The sequence below is a fragment of the Rousettus aegyptiacus genome, unplaced genomic scaffold (genome assembly GCF_014176215.1).
Source record: "Rousettus aegyptiacus isolate mRouAeg1 unplaced genomic scaffold, mRouAeg1.p scaffold_m13_p_5, whole genome shotgun sequence".
NCBI lineage: Eukaryota > Metazoa > Chordata > Mammalia > Chiroptera > Pteropodidae > Rousettus > Rousettus aegyptiacus.
Window position 1 is genome coordinate 81,124,728 of NW_023416308.1, and position 13,955 is coordinate 81,138,682.

At 44.0% G+C, this 13,955-nt stretch overlaps 1 protein-coding gene across 8 annotated transcripts in view; it reads left to right on the forward strand.

Moving 5' to 3' along the window:
* Positions 1-13,955, forward strand: part of PPFIBP2 (PPFIA binding protein 2) — a 132,191-nt gene that overhangs the window by 52,255 nt on the left and 65,981 nt on the right. Inside the window, exon 1 of one of the 8 annotated variants that reach the window (XM_016123038.2) lies at positions 900-1,319. The exons of the other annotated variants lie outside the window; for them this stretch is intronic. Within the exon in view, the coding sequence (XP_015978524.2) occupies positions 1,272-1,319 (48 nt within the window). The 5' untranslated portion in view covers positions 900-1,271. Of the gene's footprint in view, positions 1-899; positions 1,320-13,955 lie in introns of those variants that run through there. 8 annotated transcript variants of the gene reach the window in all.

A 13,955-nucleotide genomic window follows, 5' to 3' on the forward strand; every position in this document is an offset into this window, starting at 1 on the left:
CACAGTTCCCACTGCACCCACATCAAAGAATGCTTTCATAACCATTCGTAGCCAAAGGTTGCATGTCAAGGGCTGGGCAAGGGAGAAAATCTGTTTCAGGGGAGCTCTCAAAGGAGATGGGATTGTGCAGAGGTGGGGGCGGCATCTGGGGAGTGCTGGAGAGGCCCTCCTGGAAAGCCAGCATGTGACTTGCCAATAGGAAAACAGACACAGCTCCCTGTCTGCCAGCAACTGCCTTCCCAAAACTCCTACCTGGAGCTCTCCCTGTCTCATGAACTCACACATGAAGCAGCCTGACCCTTCCTCCCACCCCGGCTTGTGAGGCAGCTAGTTTGGGTGGGAGACCACCAGCCAGGCAGGCCTGGGACTTGACTGAAGCTGTAGCTCATCCTGGTGCAGAATGCAGTCCCAGGGAGCCCAGTGCTGGCTGGTGTCTGGCCTCGGCCAGGAGCTAGACTCCCCCAAGTGGCAGAAGGCTCTGAGGTTGCAGCTGTAGGTCTCTGGTGGATAGGGCCACCGACAGCAAACACCCAGCAGGGCCAGGCACCCGGACCGGAGCTGGTTCTGAACGTGTTCTTTTTTGGAAACAACAGGCTATCCTCAGGGCATAGCCAGGAAAAGGGGTAGGCGTGGGCTTCGGGGTGGGGGCCAGGTTGTGTGTGGGAACGGGCAGCTCCTCCAAGAGCAGCACTTATTTTTAGTCTTCTCCCCAGTCCCAAATAAACCAAGAGCAGCTGGGAGCCTGTGGGTAAATGCAGAGTGGAGCAGAGACAGGAAATCGGGGTCTCTCAGTAATGAGTTCCAGCCACTCCCGAGAGGAAAAGCCAGACGAGGAATTTTCTTCGGGACTGTTTCCCTTTGGCAGGCTCTGGTATTATCACCAAAGGAATGTTCGTGTGTGTGTGTGCGTGTGTGTGTGTGTGTGTACGTACGTGTACAACTCTTGTCCAAGTCTGTCTTTTTTCCCCTACCTTTGCGATAGGTTCCATTGCTCCGCGTGCTCAGTATCCCAGCACGCGGGTGCCCGTGTGCGTCTGTGGGGGCGGTGGGGGAGGATTCTGGAGCAGCACGGTCTGGGCTGAGTCTTGTGTATCTGAAACTGTTTAGGGAAAGGCTGGAGGACACGGGCCAGGGAAGTGGGGAAACTTGAACACAGTTTGATGTCCCTGAGGGGGAGGGGGCAGAGGCAAGGAAGAGGAGAGAACTTGGTTTCCAGCCAGAAAAAAGGGCTTTTCAACCAAGGAATCTAACTGCTGACATGGGTGCCCAGCATGGATGGGGACATTGATGTTTACAAGCATTTTGCGTGGCTGAAGAGGGTAAGTGACTGGCTGCTTTGTCTGGGTCTCCGTGGAGACGAGCAAGGGGAGCGACCCTTTGGGTGTGGGGTGTGTGCGTTGTGGGGGAGGTATTTGTCCAAGTTCTCCATGAGAATCTAATTATAGACAGTAGGGGAGAAATAGCCAGCTGTCTTTGTTTCTCCTGACATTCTGGTGAATGAGCCTCTGTATGAAAAGGCCAGAATGGAGTGAGGAAACTTAGTTGTTTTCACTTTGGCACTTAAACTGTTGGAAGCTCTCAACACCGCGCCCAGGAAAAGGTGTCCACGTTTTTCGATTTTTCCGTTTGAGGACGCAGGTTGGAAGCTGCCGCCTTTGAAATGCACTGAATCGGGAAGTTGTTGAGCTTATTCTCAGCTCCAGTGTTATCCAGCGTGGAGAGGAGTGTGCTGTCAGCTGAAAGAGCTTCTGCGTTTCTGGAGGCAGGCTCTCTCTTGGGAGTTCTCTTCTGAGTGCTCTGAAGTTGAGGGTTTGGGTTGCAAGTTGTTGATGGCCTTTCTTGAGGGGATGAGTGTGAGTGTGTGGTGTGAGCCAGGAATGAATGAATGTTGGGGGCTGGAGTAACATCCATACTCCCAGAACTCAGGCTCTTTCCCCATTTGTGACTCATAAAAAGATGGGTATCCCACTTATTTTCACTCTGAGGCTGAACGTTTTTTCAGAGGCAGGAAGAGCAAAAGCAGCTGACAGATAAGAGATATGACATTGTAACTAAGGAGGAACAGGAGGGACAGGAAATATCCAGCTCAGAAGGCCTGACCCCAACACCCAAACACTGTACCTATTGGCTTTTTCACGCACCCTCCACATTACACATTCAGCAAATAGTGAGTTTCAGGTCCTGGGTGTCCAGTGGTGAGCAAAGTGGAAGAAGCAGTTCCTGCTTTTGTGGATCTTCCATCTAGTGCAGGAGATGGGGGTTAAGCAGTCCTGGTAAATAGATCCCAAATTACAAATTGATAAGTGCAGTGAGGAGGAACAGAAGGCCCACAAGGGCTGTTGAAGATTGAGCAGGAGCTGTCGGGGGGCCCTCTTTGAGAAAGTAACACTTTGTTGAAACCTGGAAGAGAAGTAGGAGTGAGTCAGGTGAAAAACAGGGTGAAGAACATTCCAGGCAAAAGCAATGGTATGTGCGAAGGTCTGAAAGCAAAAGGGAGTCGGACGGATTTCAAGCCTGAGAGAAAGCCAGTGTGGCAGATGCCAGATCACACAGGACAGCCAAGGCCACAGTGAGGGTTGTAGGGGACATGGCTCTATAATAGGGAATTTGTATTAGGGAAGAGACATGAGATACATGGGGGATCTAATTTGTATTTTAAGAAAATTAGCTGTGATCTGGTGTATGGTAAGTGGTGCTGTGAGAAGTGAAGCAGCTAAACAAAATTAGGGAGCTCAGGGCTTGTCAAGATCAATTAGTACAAACGCTTCATTTAACCAAGCCCCTAGAGGGGCTGAGACTCTTGTGGTTATTAGTGCTATAGCTGTTGGTGCAGCCTGATCTTGAATCTTGATCTGTCTCCCAGTTGACTTCTCTTTCCTCATCTCTACTGCCAAATATGTAGAAAATTATTGGTGTTAGATCCCAGCAGAAATTCTGTCTGTGCTCAGCCCTTCTCAGCTTTGGAATGGGGACATTGCAGCCACCACAGAGCATGCCGAAGTGATCAGACATTTTGGCAAAGGTTTGCATCCATCATCTTAAGCATTTAAAAAGTCTCAGTGAGGAGATACTGGGTGAAACTGGCTGGGGAGTACACTTCCCATCACTTAGTCTTTATTTTCCTGTATCAGAAATGAAGTGTTTTTAACTAGAAGGCCTTCCAGCTGTGATGTGCCTAGTATGGTTGGCACTGTGTCCCAGCCGCTAGGGCTGATGTACAGAAGCTCTGCCTGTGGAGGAATGAGTTCTGCACATGATACGATGTAAGACGGCTCCTCCTGTCCCGAGACCCAGGCTGAGACCTGGCTCCTGTGGACAGGTGGAAGTCTGCTGAAGAAAGCTTTAAGCAGGGAGATTTCAGACGCCCCAGGATGACTCATAACAAAACAAATAGTTTTCTTCTACTTTTAGAATTTTAAGGAGCATTCAAAAAAGAAAAGCAGAAAGTATCGAATATGACATATAGGTAGTATAGTCAGAGTATCGTATCTTTCCTATTCTCTACCCTAAACCCTATTTCCCGATTCTTGTTTTTAAAAATCCTCTTTTAAAAAAACTCCCTTTTCATCCTGTGACTCTGATCATAAGTCCCCGGGACTTGCCCTTAGTCTGCAAGAGAATGCCCAGGCTCTTTAGCCTGCTTGGCTTTTGAGACATTTTGCAACTCAGCCTCAACTTATCTTTTCAGTTTCATCATTTATATTTACTCCGACGGGCTCCCAAGTATACTCCCACCCTTTTCTGAGCTTGTACCCACTGCTCTCCTTTTAATTCCCACCCACTTCATCTGAGTCCATTCAGGACCTCCTGTTCCATGGGTCCCTGTCTGATCCCATCCCTGTAGCGAACTCCTCCAGCGCAGGTGTTTAGTACTTCCTGCCTGCCTGGCTCACCCATCCAGTGTGCGTTCTCAAGCTGAGGTGGCTTGGAGAGCAGTTTTTTTTTTCTTAGCTCAGGTTTTTGAAGGTGGAAACACGGTTCCTTCATTTTCCCATGCAGAGGGGGTGGTTCTAGAAGAAGAGGTGCCTGGATGAGGTGTGAGCTGTCCAGTCCGACAGGGCAGTGCCACAGAGCAAAATGGTCTTTGAATTTGGGGGCAATGAGGGAGATGCCTGTGGTCAGAGAGGCACAGAACCTGAAGGGTTAGAATTTGCTAGGAAAAGAAACATTGTCCTCGGCCTCAGGGAGGTGGGGATCCTGAGTACTATTACAGTTAAGAACATGCGGTTTGAAGTAAGGCCTGGCATGGGATCTTGGTTTTGCCACACTTAGCAGCTATGTGATCTGAGTTAGATTACCTCAAAAGCCTGGATTTCTCCATTTACAAAATAAGACAGTGCCTGCCACACACAGGTTCTGTGAGGCTCAGGTAAGATAAAGTATGTAAAGTGCTAAGCAGTGGGCCATGAACATAGGAAACATTCAATAAAAGTTAACTGCTCATGGCCATGACCAGGTGGGAAGAATGAAAGAGGAACAGGTAGGAGCAGTTTGGTTCTCTCCTAGCCTGCATCTTATGCCATTCATTCCTTCAGTTCTAGGCCCCCTTTCACATTTCAGATGAAGGTCTCAAACCAGAGCATTCTAGGGATCCAGAAGAGGCAGCTGCAACCTGGTCCACCGTGGGTAACCAGAGGTCCCGGTGACTACTGGCTTTGGCTGCTGAGAGAAAGCTGACCAGGGCTAGTCCTCCATTTTCTTCTCCAACAGAACCCAGGGATAAGGTAATCTGTCACAGGTATCCAGAAAGGTATCTGCCTTTCAGCTGTTTGGTTCCTGCCTGACTCACAAACAGTTCACACCTGCCCTGCTTTGAGACTACTGGCTCCAACCCACATAGTCATGAAAGAGCCTCTAAAAGTAGCTCCAAGCAGGGTCTGTTCCCAGGAACAAAAGAAATTCCAGCACTGTCAGCATCTTCACACTGTTGCTGGCTTCTGGCGTTCTCAGTGTTCAAGCCAGATTCCAACCCAAAGTCACAAAGAAAATGGAATCACCATAGATCTTCTATGCAATTGGCTTAGGTTCTGCAGTAGAATGTGGAATGGGCTCAAGCGGCTAATGTGAAGCTTTATTCTGTGTCATCTGATGCTCAAGTCATTGATCCAGTTGGGCCTGAAGAGCTGCAAAGACAATAGACACAGGCATCCTAGACACTGGCTTGCCTTGTACTCAAGTCAGACTGCTGGGGAAATTGGAGAAGCAGACAAGCAGCTTCTGTGAAAGCTGCTGCTGCTGTTGGCTAAGCGCATGAGTCCTGGATCCACCTCCTTGGGTTCATATATCTCAGCTCTGTGTGACCTTGGACAGTAGATTTAACCTCCCAGGGATTCAATTTCCTTGACTGTAAAATATGGATACATAATCCAATATATGTAAAGGCTTAGAAGGTATTCTATAAGTATTAGTTATGGTGATGATGACCTCATCTGTAACTGGTTATCCCAGAGTTGTGCGTCCAGCCTTGATTCTGGGCAGAAAGGTTTTTGAAGACCAAGAGAAGGATGACAGTGTGGTATGGTTCGTCAAGAGTTCTAACTGTCTGCAATTTCCTGTAGGTGCATCTCGTTTTTAGTTAATATACCCAACACGCCTACCCATCATATTCCCTAGTATAATTTGGGAGCTAAAATTCTGCCATCTCTGACCCCTCCTATCACCTGTGACTCCTCTTTGCCACCTCCTTGGAGAGGCTCCCAGGCCTCTTTCCCAGCAGGATTTAACAAAGTGGCATCACACTGCAGAGTCACTGGCTTAGCAGCTTATAGATAATCCAGTGGCACGCAGCCCTGGGGAAATCTGTGAGCCGGCAGCAGCACTTGGGGATCCCTTGACTCATTCCTGCTTTCTTCCCTCTCCTATGTTTGTCTCCCATCCTCGTGGCAGCTCTTTCACACCTTTCCTTTTGTCCCCAACCCTATACTCCCCTCTCAACTGATGTCACCACCTGCTTAATTGGAAAAAAAAGGTGAAGGGATTAAGAAGTACAAATTGGTAGTTACAAAATAGTCACAGGGATGTGAAGTATGGCATAGGGAATATAGTCCATTATACTGTAAAAACCATGTACAGCGCCAGGTGGGTACTAGACTAGTTGGGGGGATCGCTTTGTAAATTATATAAATGTCTAACCACTTTGCTGTATACCTGAAACTAATATAAAATAATATTGAATGTCAACTCTAATTGAAAAATAGAAATAAATAGCCACACTTAGACGAATCATCTTCCTTTTCCACCGTCATAAAATGTAACTATGTTCCCAGCCATCATTTTTCAACCTCCTTCTGTTTCATGGGCCAAGAGTCTCTTCTCTTGGCCAAGGCTATCCCAGTATCCTGTCCTCCTGACCCAATCCTGTTCCACCTTCTCTTGTTCCTCTGATTGTTTCTTCTCACAACTTCTCCTTGCCTACTTGCTCCTTGCCTTGGCAAGGAAATGCTTTTCAATTCTTAGGGAAAAACAAATAAAAACAATCTAACTCTGTACTTGCCTCTCCAGGCTAACTTGTAACTTACCTTCCTTTCACCATCAGGAATCTTTTTATTTTATTTTTATTTTTCAACTATAGTTTACATTAAATATTTTCTATTAGTTTTAGGTGTACAGCATAGTGATTAGACATTTATCTAGTTTACGAAGTGATCCCCCTCCAATTAGTCTACTACGCACCTGACACTATACATAGTTATTACAATATTATTGACTATTCCTGATGCTATCGCTGCCATCAGGCATCTTGAAAGAGCAGGCTAAAAACTCACTAACTCTACTCCTTCCTGGTCACTCCCAAACCCACTGTGCCCTGGTTTTGTCCCTAGAGACATTTTTCAAATACCTTTGATAGTCTGTTTTTACTTGTAGTTCCCAAGCAATCTTTCCCATATCTATTCCCCTGAATTCATTTCCATCTGAGAACCTTGTAGGGTTAATGGCATTCTTGTGACCAAAGGACCAGCTCCTCACTGCGGCCCTCATCCAATCCCATATTTTCTACCTATGGACTTTTCTTTCATGCCAATTTGATTGTTGGCATGAAAAAATCAAATGAGAAGGTCCAGGCACTCCAAGAGACACTGGGAAGTTTACTTCTAATGCCTCCAGGTGAGCTAAAACAGTTGCAGCAACCCCTCCACCCCAACCCTAGCACCTGATACTGCTTCTCTGCCTCCGGAAGCATTTTTGATAATAATGAGACTATTGGAGTTGGCAAGATGATGTTGTTACCCTCTTCCTGGCTTTAATAGCATCCCTTCACAAGATATCAGAACACTTACAAATACCACTACTCCTGCAGCCCAGTGCTGTAGGTCCTTTATGCATCCAGCCACCTCATCAAGAGAATTTAGCAGGAACGAAGCTTATCCAAGGCTATAACTTTGGAAAAAGATCTTGGTAAATCAAATGCATTTCTCTCACTCCAAGTTTCCTTAGGATGATCAATTAGGAACCTTCATGTGCATCACACATGAGAGCTAATATACTGTCTTCAAGGTATCCTTTGTTATCTGTGTTCTGGAAACCAGAAAGTGTGAAGGGTAGTGTTGTTTAGCTTCATGGATAGCCTATCTGTATGAGGAAGACTCTTTTCAAAGATTCTGTTCTCCCGTTCTCTTGGGAAAATTACTTTATAGCTTTTAAGACTTAATCATTCAAGTAGTGACTCCACTATAAAGCGTCTCCTCTCCTTTGAAGATGTAATCAGTTGGTCCCTCCCCTATGCCACTGGTACTAGCTTACATACAACTCTATGAAAGTACTTGCCGCATCTCACTATAAAAGTGCAGAGCTTTTTGATGGCAGGGATAGAAATATTTGTTTAGCACCAAGCGTGGTGCTTTATATGAATCTCAATCTACCAAACTACTTAATTTGCATTATGAACTTTGCTTTGCTCTTCCCTAAAGGTGGGCGTTTAGATCATTTGGTAGTGACAACTCTACCAGCAACACTTAGCCTCCCCTTATATAAAATTGAAACCAAGAGGTAGAGGGCGTAAGAAGGTCAAGGTCAGGATAGGATCTCTCTTTTTGGACTCTTGGTAGCTAAGGATCTGTTTGCATTCTACTCACACAACATTTGGCAGAAACTTCTTTAATTTTGTACAATAGTGGATTGACCTGACTATTCCCTACCTAGAAAAAGTAGAACTGGTTCGGGGAACAGTTGGTTTTATAACAACTGACAGAAAACCCTTAAACTCCTTACCAAAGAATCTAGGGGGAGGCTTTGCTATTTACAAGCACCTGCTTAGAGTCTTACTTCTTGGTCCCCTTGGTGTTGGGTAACCTAAGCCGTTTAAAGGGAATTGACTGTAGTCGCTGTGATCTACTTATTTTCTTTTTTCTTTTTTTCGGTTCCTTTATTTTAAGGTCTATATTTTTCAAGTTTCAAGAAAAGCTTTCTACGTAAGTGGTGCTTTTGAACTTGAAATATAAGTGTAGTGAATTTGACATCTCCCCTGTGCCCAGCAGTTATGGTTCACTCAAAATTGGTTTCCTGGGTTTGATAAGATCCCTTTGACCAGGCAGCCTAGAAATAGTACATGTTATGTTGTCGTTGTTTTATTCAGCTAAAAACACAGGTCATCTATGTATTTAGTGGTTAAAGAAGGGAGAATCATCCCAAGACTTACTTACCCAGGATCAAGGCTTACCCAGTGTGTTATGTTCAAAATCTCAGTGTATTTTCAGTCAAAGAGCGATCATGTAGTTTCATATGATCTGATTAGTTGGGACAGCATATAGACTGTGACTGGAATCATGACAGAACTGGAATCTATAGCTTGTTAGAAGCACTAAAGGTGACTCTTCATCTGATAAAGACTGTAGATAGACTTTGATACCAGATAAAAGAGGGCAGATGTATTTTGAAGAACCCAAGGCAGGAGCTCTGAGAAGCAGCCGTGACTCTGAATAGTGACACAGGACAGTGATAGCTAGAGCTGTCACACTAGGAGCTGACTGCCTTAAGATTTTCCCATGCTCATGTGACCTCTTGTCTGCCCCACTTGACCGTTCTGGAACCAGCTTTTCCCCCTTATTCAGCGAAGTGCAGTGCTGACAGCACGTCTCCTGGGACTTGCTAGCCAGAGAATGCTGCAGGGTTGCCCTCACCCAGCATCCCCAGGAGTGTACCAGAACATATGTGGAGGGCATGCTTGCTCCACTGGCAGAGGCTAGCCAGGCCGTGAAGGAGTCATGCTCCTGTGGGTTCTGCACAGCCCACAGCCACAGCAGCGGGCACTGATCCCATTGGATCGGTGGAGACCTAACATGGCCCCCTCTTAGCAAAGCTACAGTGGAGGGGCCAGGCCAAGAGTGAGAAAGCATCATGGAATCTGCCCAGTCGCTCAGGTCAGAGGGTGATGGCTCTGAGGAGGCTGCTGGGGGTGACTTGGCTGGAAAGCTCTTGTTTGACCTGACTTCTGGATTGGAACAGACATAAAAATTCAACTTTTATGGTTAGGCATATCCAATTATTGGAATTCTTAGTGCGTTCATTGTAAACATGTATATACCAGGTAGTGCTTACAGTATGTAGTAAAATGCTTTTAGGAGAGGGAAAAACTGTGGCCATGTAGCTATGACTCAAAACATGGACATCATTTCAGGGACAATGGAAAAGTGAACACGTCCTCAGCCCTTTGCACCAGAGGCACAATTCCAGTGCTCTTAGCTAACAGTGGGTTCTGTGTTGCCACTTGGGCAGCATTTTGTTCTTTCCAGCCTGAAAGTGTTTTGGTTATATTGCTCTTGGGTTGTTTGTACAGATCTTTACATATACTTGGTAGGTGTCCTGATCAGAAATGTTGTCTTTTTTTGTTCTTTTGCACAAAAAGAATTAATTAAAACTGTCAGCACAAGAGATAAACTTCTAACTCTGCTTTGGTCTTTTGGCTTAAGCAAAGCCATTTAAATGATTTCCGTATTTCCCGAATCATTCAGAAACTGTTTATATTACACAGAGGAAATAGTAGACCATCCTGCTATACAGAGCGTTCTTCACTTTTATTTCCACATGTTTTCATGCATAATGACCTGACTGACCCTCTGTGTCATTCTGTGAGGTATAAGTTTCTCTGTTTAAAGAGTGGGCAGCCTGAGATGAGGTGACCTACCAGTGACTGCATGGTTAGAGCCATTCCTTGTTGCCTTTGCTCTGCAGAGAAGGCTGTGCCTTGTGGAATAGGGTGCAGTAGGAATTCTGAAAATGTATGGAAGTCCCCCAACAACATCCCCAGGGAGGCACTGCCTTGAAATCCACCTGGGCAAAGGATGAGAACAGGAAACCTGCCTCTCAGCCTCCTGGCTCCCAGATCTGACATGTATACAACTGTGTAGGACATGTCATTCTTTCAATGTGAGGTCTTAAATGGTTGTCAGGTGTTTGATGTTTTTCTTACCCTTCATTTACTTATTTTTCCTCTCACCTTTATATCTTTTAGCCCTAATTTATCTTCCTACTTCTTGTCTTAACGAATTTTTTCTCATCCCCCCCACCTCCAGTTGATGCCCATGGGCCTATTGCATCATTCCCTGTCCTTACCCTGGCATTTCCCTGTCTTGTTCTATATGGGAAATAAAAACAGAGGCCAACAGGTGGCAGATAGAAAGCCATTCATTCCACACACAAAGGAGACGAGGTGCCTTTTTTTTTTTTTTATCCTAGTACATCCCACACAGACACACTCTGTGCCACAAAGTAGATCCCCATTTGCCCTTGTCGATAATCATGGTTTTAATTGCAGTTGGCTCAGAACTAATAACCCCATCTTAAAAATTGCCAGTTTAAGCAAATCAAGCAACAATAGGCAGATTTTTTTTAAATTTAGAACTGTATGCAAATAGGAATTCTTTCTTGTAAGTCTATTTCCAAAGGAGTAAATTTCAGTTGATCGATAATCACCCTTTGAAATAAATGCATTAGCCTGGACTTTTGGGCGTAAGTAACAAAAACTTGGTTTGAACCAGTACAAGCCAAGAGGGGACTAATAGGGAGAGCAGGAATTTATCTCTGCCTCTAGACAGCATGGACCAGGGATGAGAATGTCACCATTCTCTCTCTCTTCGTGGCTTTTATTTGTGTTTCTGTGCATGTTGGCTTCATAGCTGACTCAGCAAACCAGTTTCCTCCACATGGTAGGAGACATGGTTACTGACAACTATAGAACCTTCTAGCACCACCACCACCATTTTCTATTCCCACATTTAAAAATTCAGAAGGAGTTCAACCAGCCAAGCTTGGATCAGGTGATTGGGAGTTGAGAATTACCTCTTAAGAAGATGACAACTTTCACTTTTGCCATGTGGTTACAGTAAAGGTAATGATCCAGCCTATTCTGGGAAGATAATAGATTTCATTAAAGCAGGATTCAGAAAAATTCTGTCTTTATTGGCCTCCACTCATTTTTCTTAGCAAGAAATGTAAAGGAGAAATTAACTACTCTGAGGTTCTCTGCAATTAATGATAAGGTTCTTTTTCTGGGCCTAGATATCTTCTGATAATCGCATCCCTAATTAAAATGCAGTGTCCTCCATCTGCTTATTTCACTTAGCATAATACCCTCTAGGTCTATCCATGTTGTCACAAATGGTAAGATTCTATTCTTTTTCTATGGAAGAGTAATATTCCATTCTACATATGTACCACATCTTCTTCATCCAGTCATGTATTGATGGGCATTTAGAATAGTTAATGATTTCTCTTATATATATAATCTAAAAAAAAAAAAAACAAAATAAGTGGGCTAACAAAACAGAAACAAACTCATAGATACAGAGAATAAACTGATGTATGTTGGGGGACTGGTTGAAAAGTGAAGAGATTAAGAGGTACAAATTGGCAGTACAAAATAGTCATGGAGATGTAGAGTATAGCATGGTACTCTATACATATATATAGTCAATAATATTGTAAAAACTATGTATGGTGCCAGGTGGGTACTAGACCTCTTGGGGGGATCACTTCATGAGTTATATAAATGCCTGACTACTATGCTATATACCTGAAACTAATACAATATTGAATCGCAACTGTAATTGGAAAAAAATTAAAATAAAAAAATTAAAATTAAATGCAGTGCCTCCCAAGATGTGGAAACCTACTTTATTTCTTGGGTCTGCTAGCATTCAGCTCTCAGTACACGAGGAACTTATCAAGATTAAACTTTCTATTCAGTGACTTGTGGGAGGGGCGGGGGCAGGACTCATTTTAGATTAGTCTAGTGTCCTTGTGTAGCCCAAACTGCCCTTTATGTGTAGACTCTGTCCATGCTAGAATCTAGCTGCTCATCTATCCTTCCTGGTGACTACACAGTCCTTTTTCCATCCTCTCATTGCTGTCCTAATCACCGATTAACTCTGACAATCAACTCCCTGACTCCCAACCATAAAACACCAGGTGTGGGTACCACAGCAACCTGAAACCTATCCCTTATGCTCAGGGATGGCTTAGAAAATAGCCCCACCTTAGGCTGTTGAGTGCTGGAGTTGTGTACATTAGGCCTGCCTAGACCTGGCAGTGATGGCATTTTGGGTCTTCTGGAAGTAGATCCATAATCTATAAGAGGGTGCCATGTTGCCTCTGTTTCTGCAGACACTCAACAACATCATTCTTAAGGCCTGGGGAAGACCTTGGTCTGACAATTCTGGGCTGTGTTTTATATTTCCTCCAACAAATATGGGTTTTAGAGGATAGATTCTTTGTACCCAAGATTTAAACCAGCCTCTTGAGAGCCAGGCTTTGATAGGGGAAGGGTGGTGTGTGGCTTCACTAATGTTGACTACATCTCTAAGTTATTGAAAATATGCATGTAAGAACTCATTGTCCTAATTCAGTTCTGTGATACAACAGGGTAAATATGTTTCACTGCGGCATTTTTCAATCAAGGTCCAAAGAGGACACAGGTATCTCAGGCCCTCAATACCTTTAGGCAACTGGATTATAGAATCTGAAGCTATGACCATGGAAGTTTTGATGAGAAAATTAATTTTCCTCTGTCATATTTGTAGAAATAACCATCAAAAAAGAAGAGGAGAAAATTGGATCGAATAGATGTAGAACACAGCTTAACACATTAGTTGTCCATTGGCCAGGTCTGCCTAGGGGCTAACATCATTGGTTGAGTAAAAACTATCTCTTTCTGTTTTATATTCGTCAAAGGAATGAGCATCCTCAATAGGGTAGAACAGGGTAGAAGCTCTCCTTTAAATTCACTTGCCATCTCAGAGTGGAGAGAAATAAAAATTTAGCATGTAGCCTCCTTCAGAATTCCATTGGATTTTCTCTCCTCAGTGGAATTACAGCATGGTTCTCTCAATCTGACTTCATGCATGGAAAGCAGGGCAACCACTTTATCACTGATTTACTAAATAGAGAATATGGACAAGACTTTTCAGAGACTCCCAAACCTGGAATCACTCAGGGTCATAGATGTCTGGTCTCAGTATTGATCCAAGCATTCTATTGCAATTCCACTGCAAATTCTTTTTAAACTAGGCCAAAACAGAGCTGTGTCCTAACTCTGTCTTTTAAAACACATTTCTGAATAATTGGAATGATACTTTCATAGTCATGTGGGCTTTTATGCCCTGATGATACATTCCATTTTGTAATGCAAGAATGACATCAGGAAGTAATTGAAACTGTTGCCCAATTACTGGAACAGGGAGTATACATTTATTCACCTAAATTCAAATCTTCACTTTTGGCTGATGAATGTTTACATTCAACAAGATGATTCTAAAATAATAATCTTGCCCCTGTTCTAAGATTCTTTCCAGGTTTTTTTCTAAGTGGAGGTGACATTTTATTCTGGTCTGTGCTATGCTAAGTAAGCCACAGCAGTTTTGTTGAGATGTCAATCTTATTCAGAGTGTGTAAACATATGGCTCCATATTCCATGAAGAACCAAGGACGATGATGTGGCAGACTGACGTCTGGGACGTTATCTC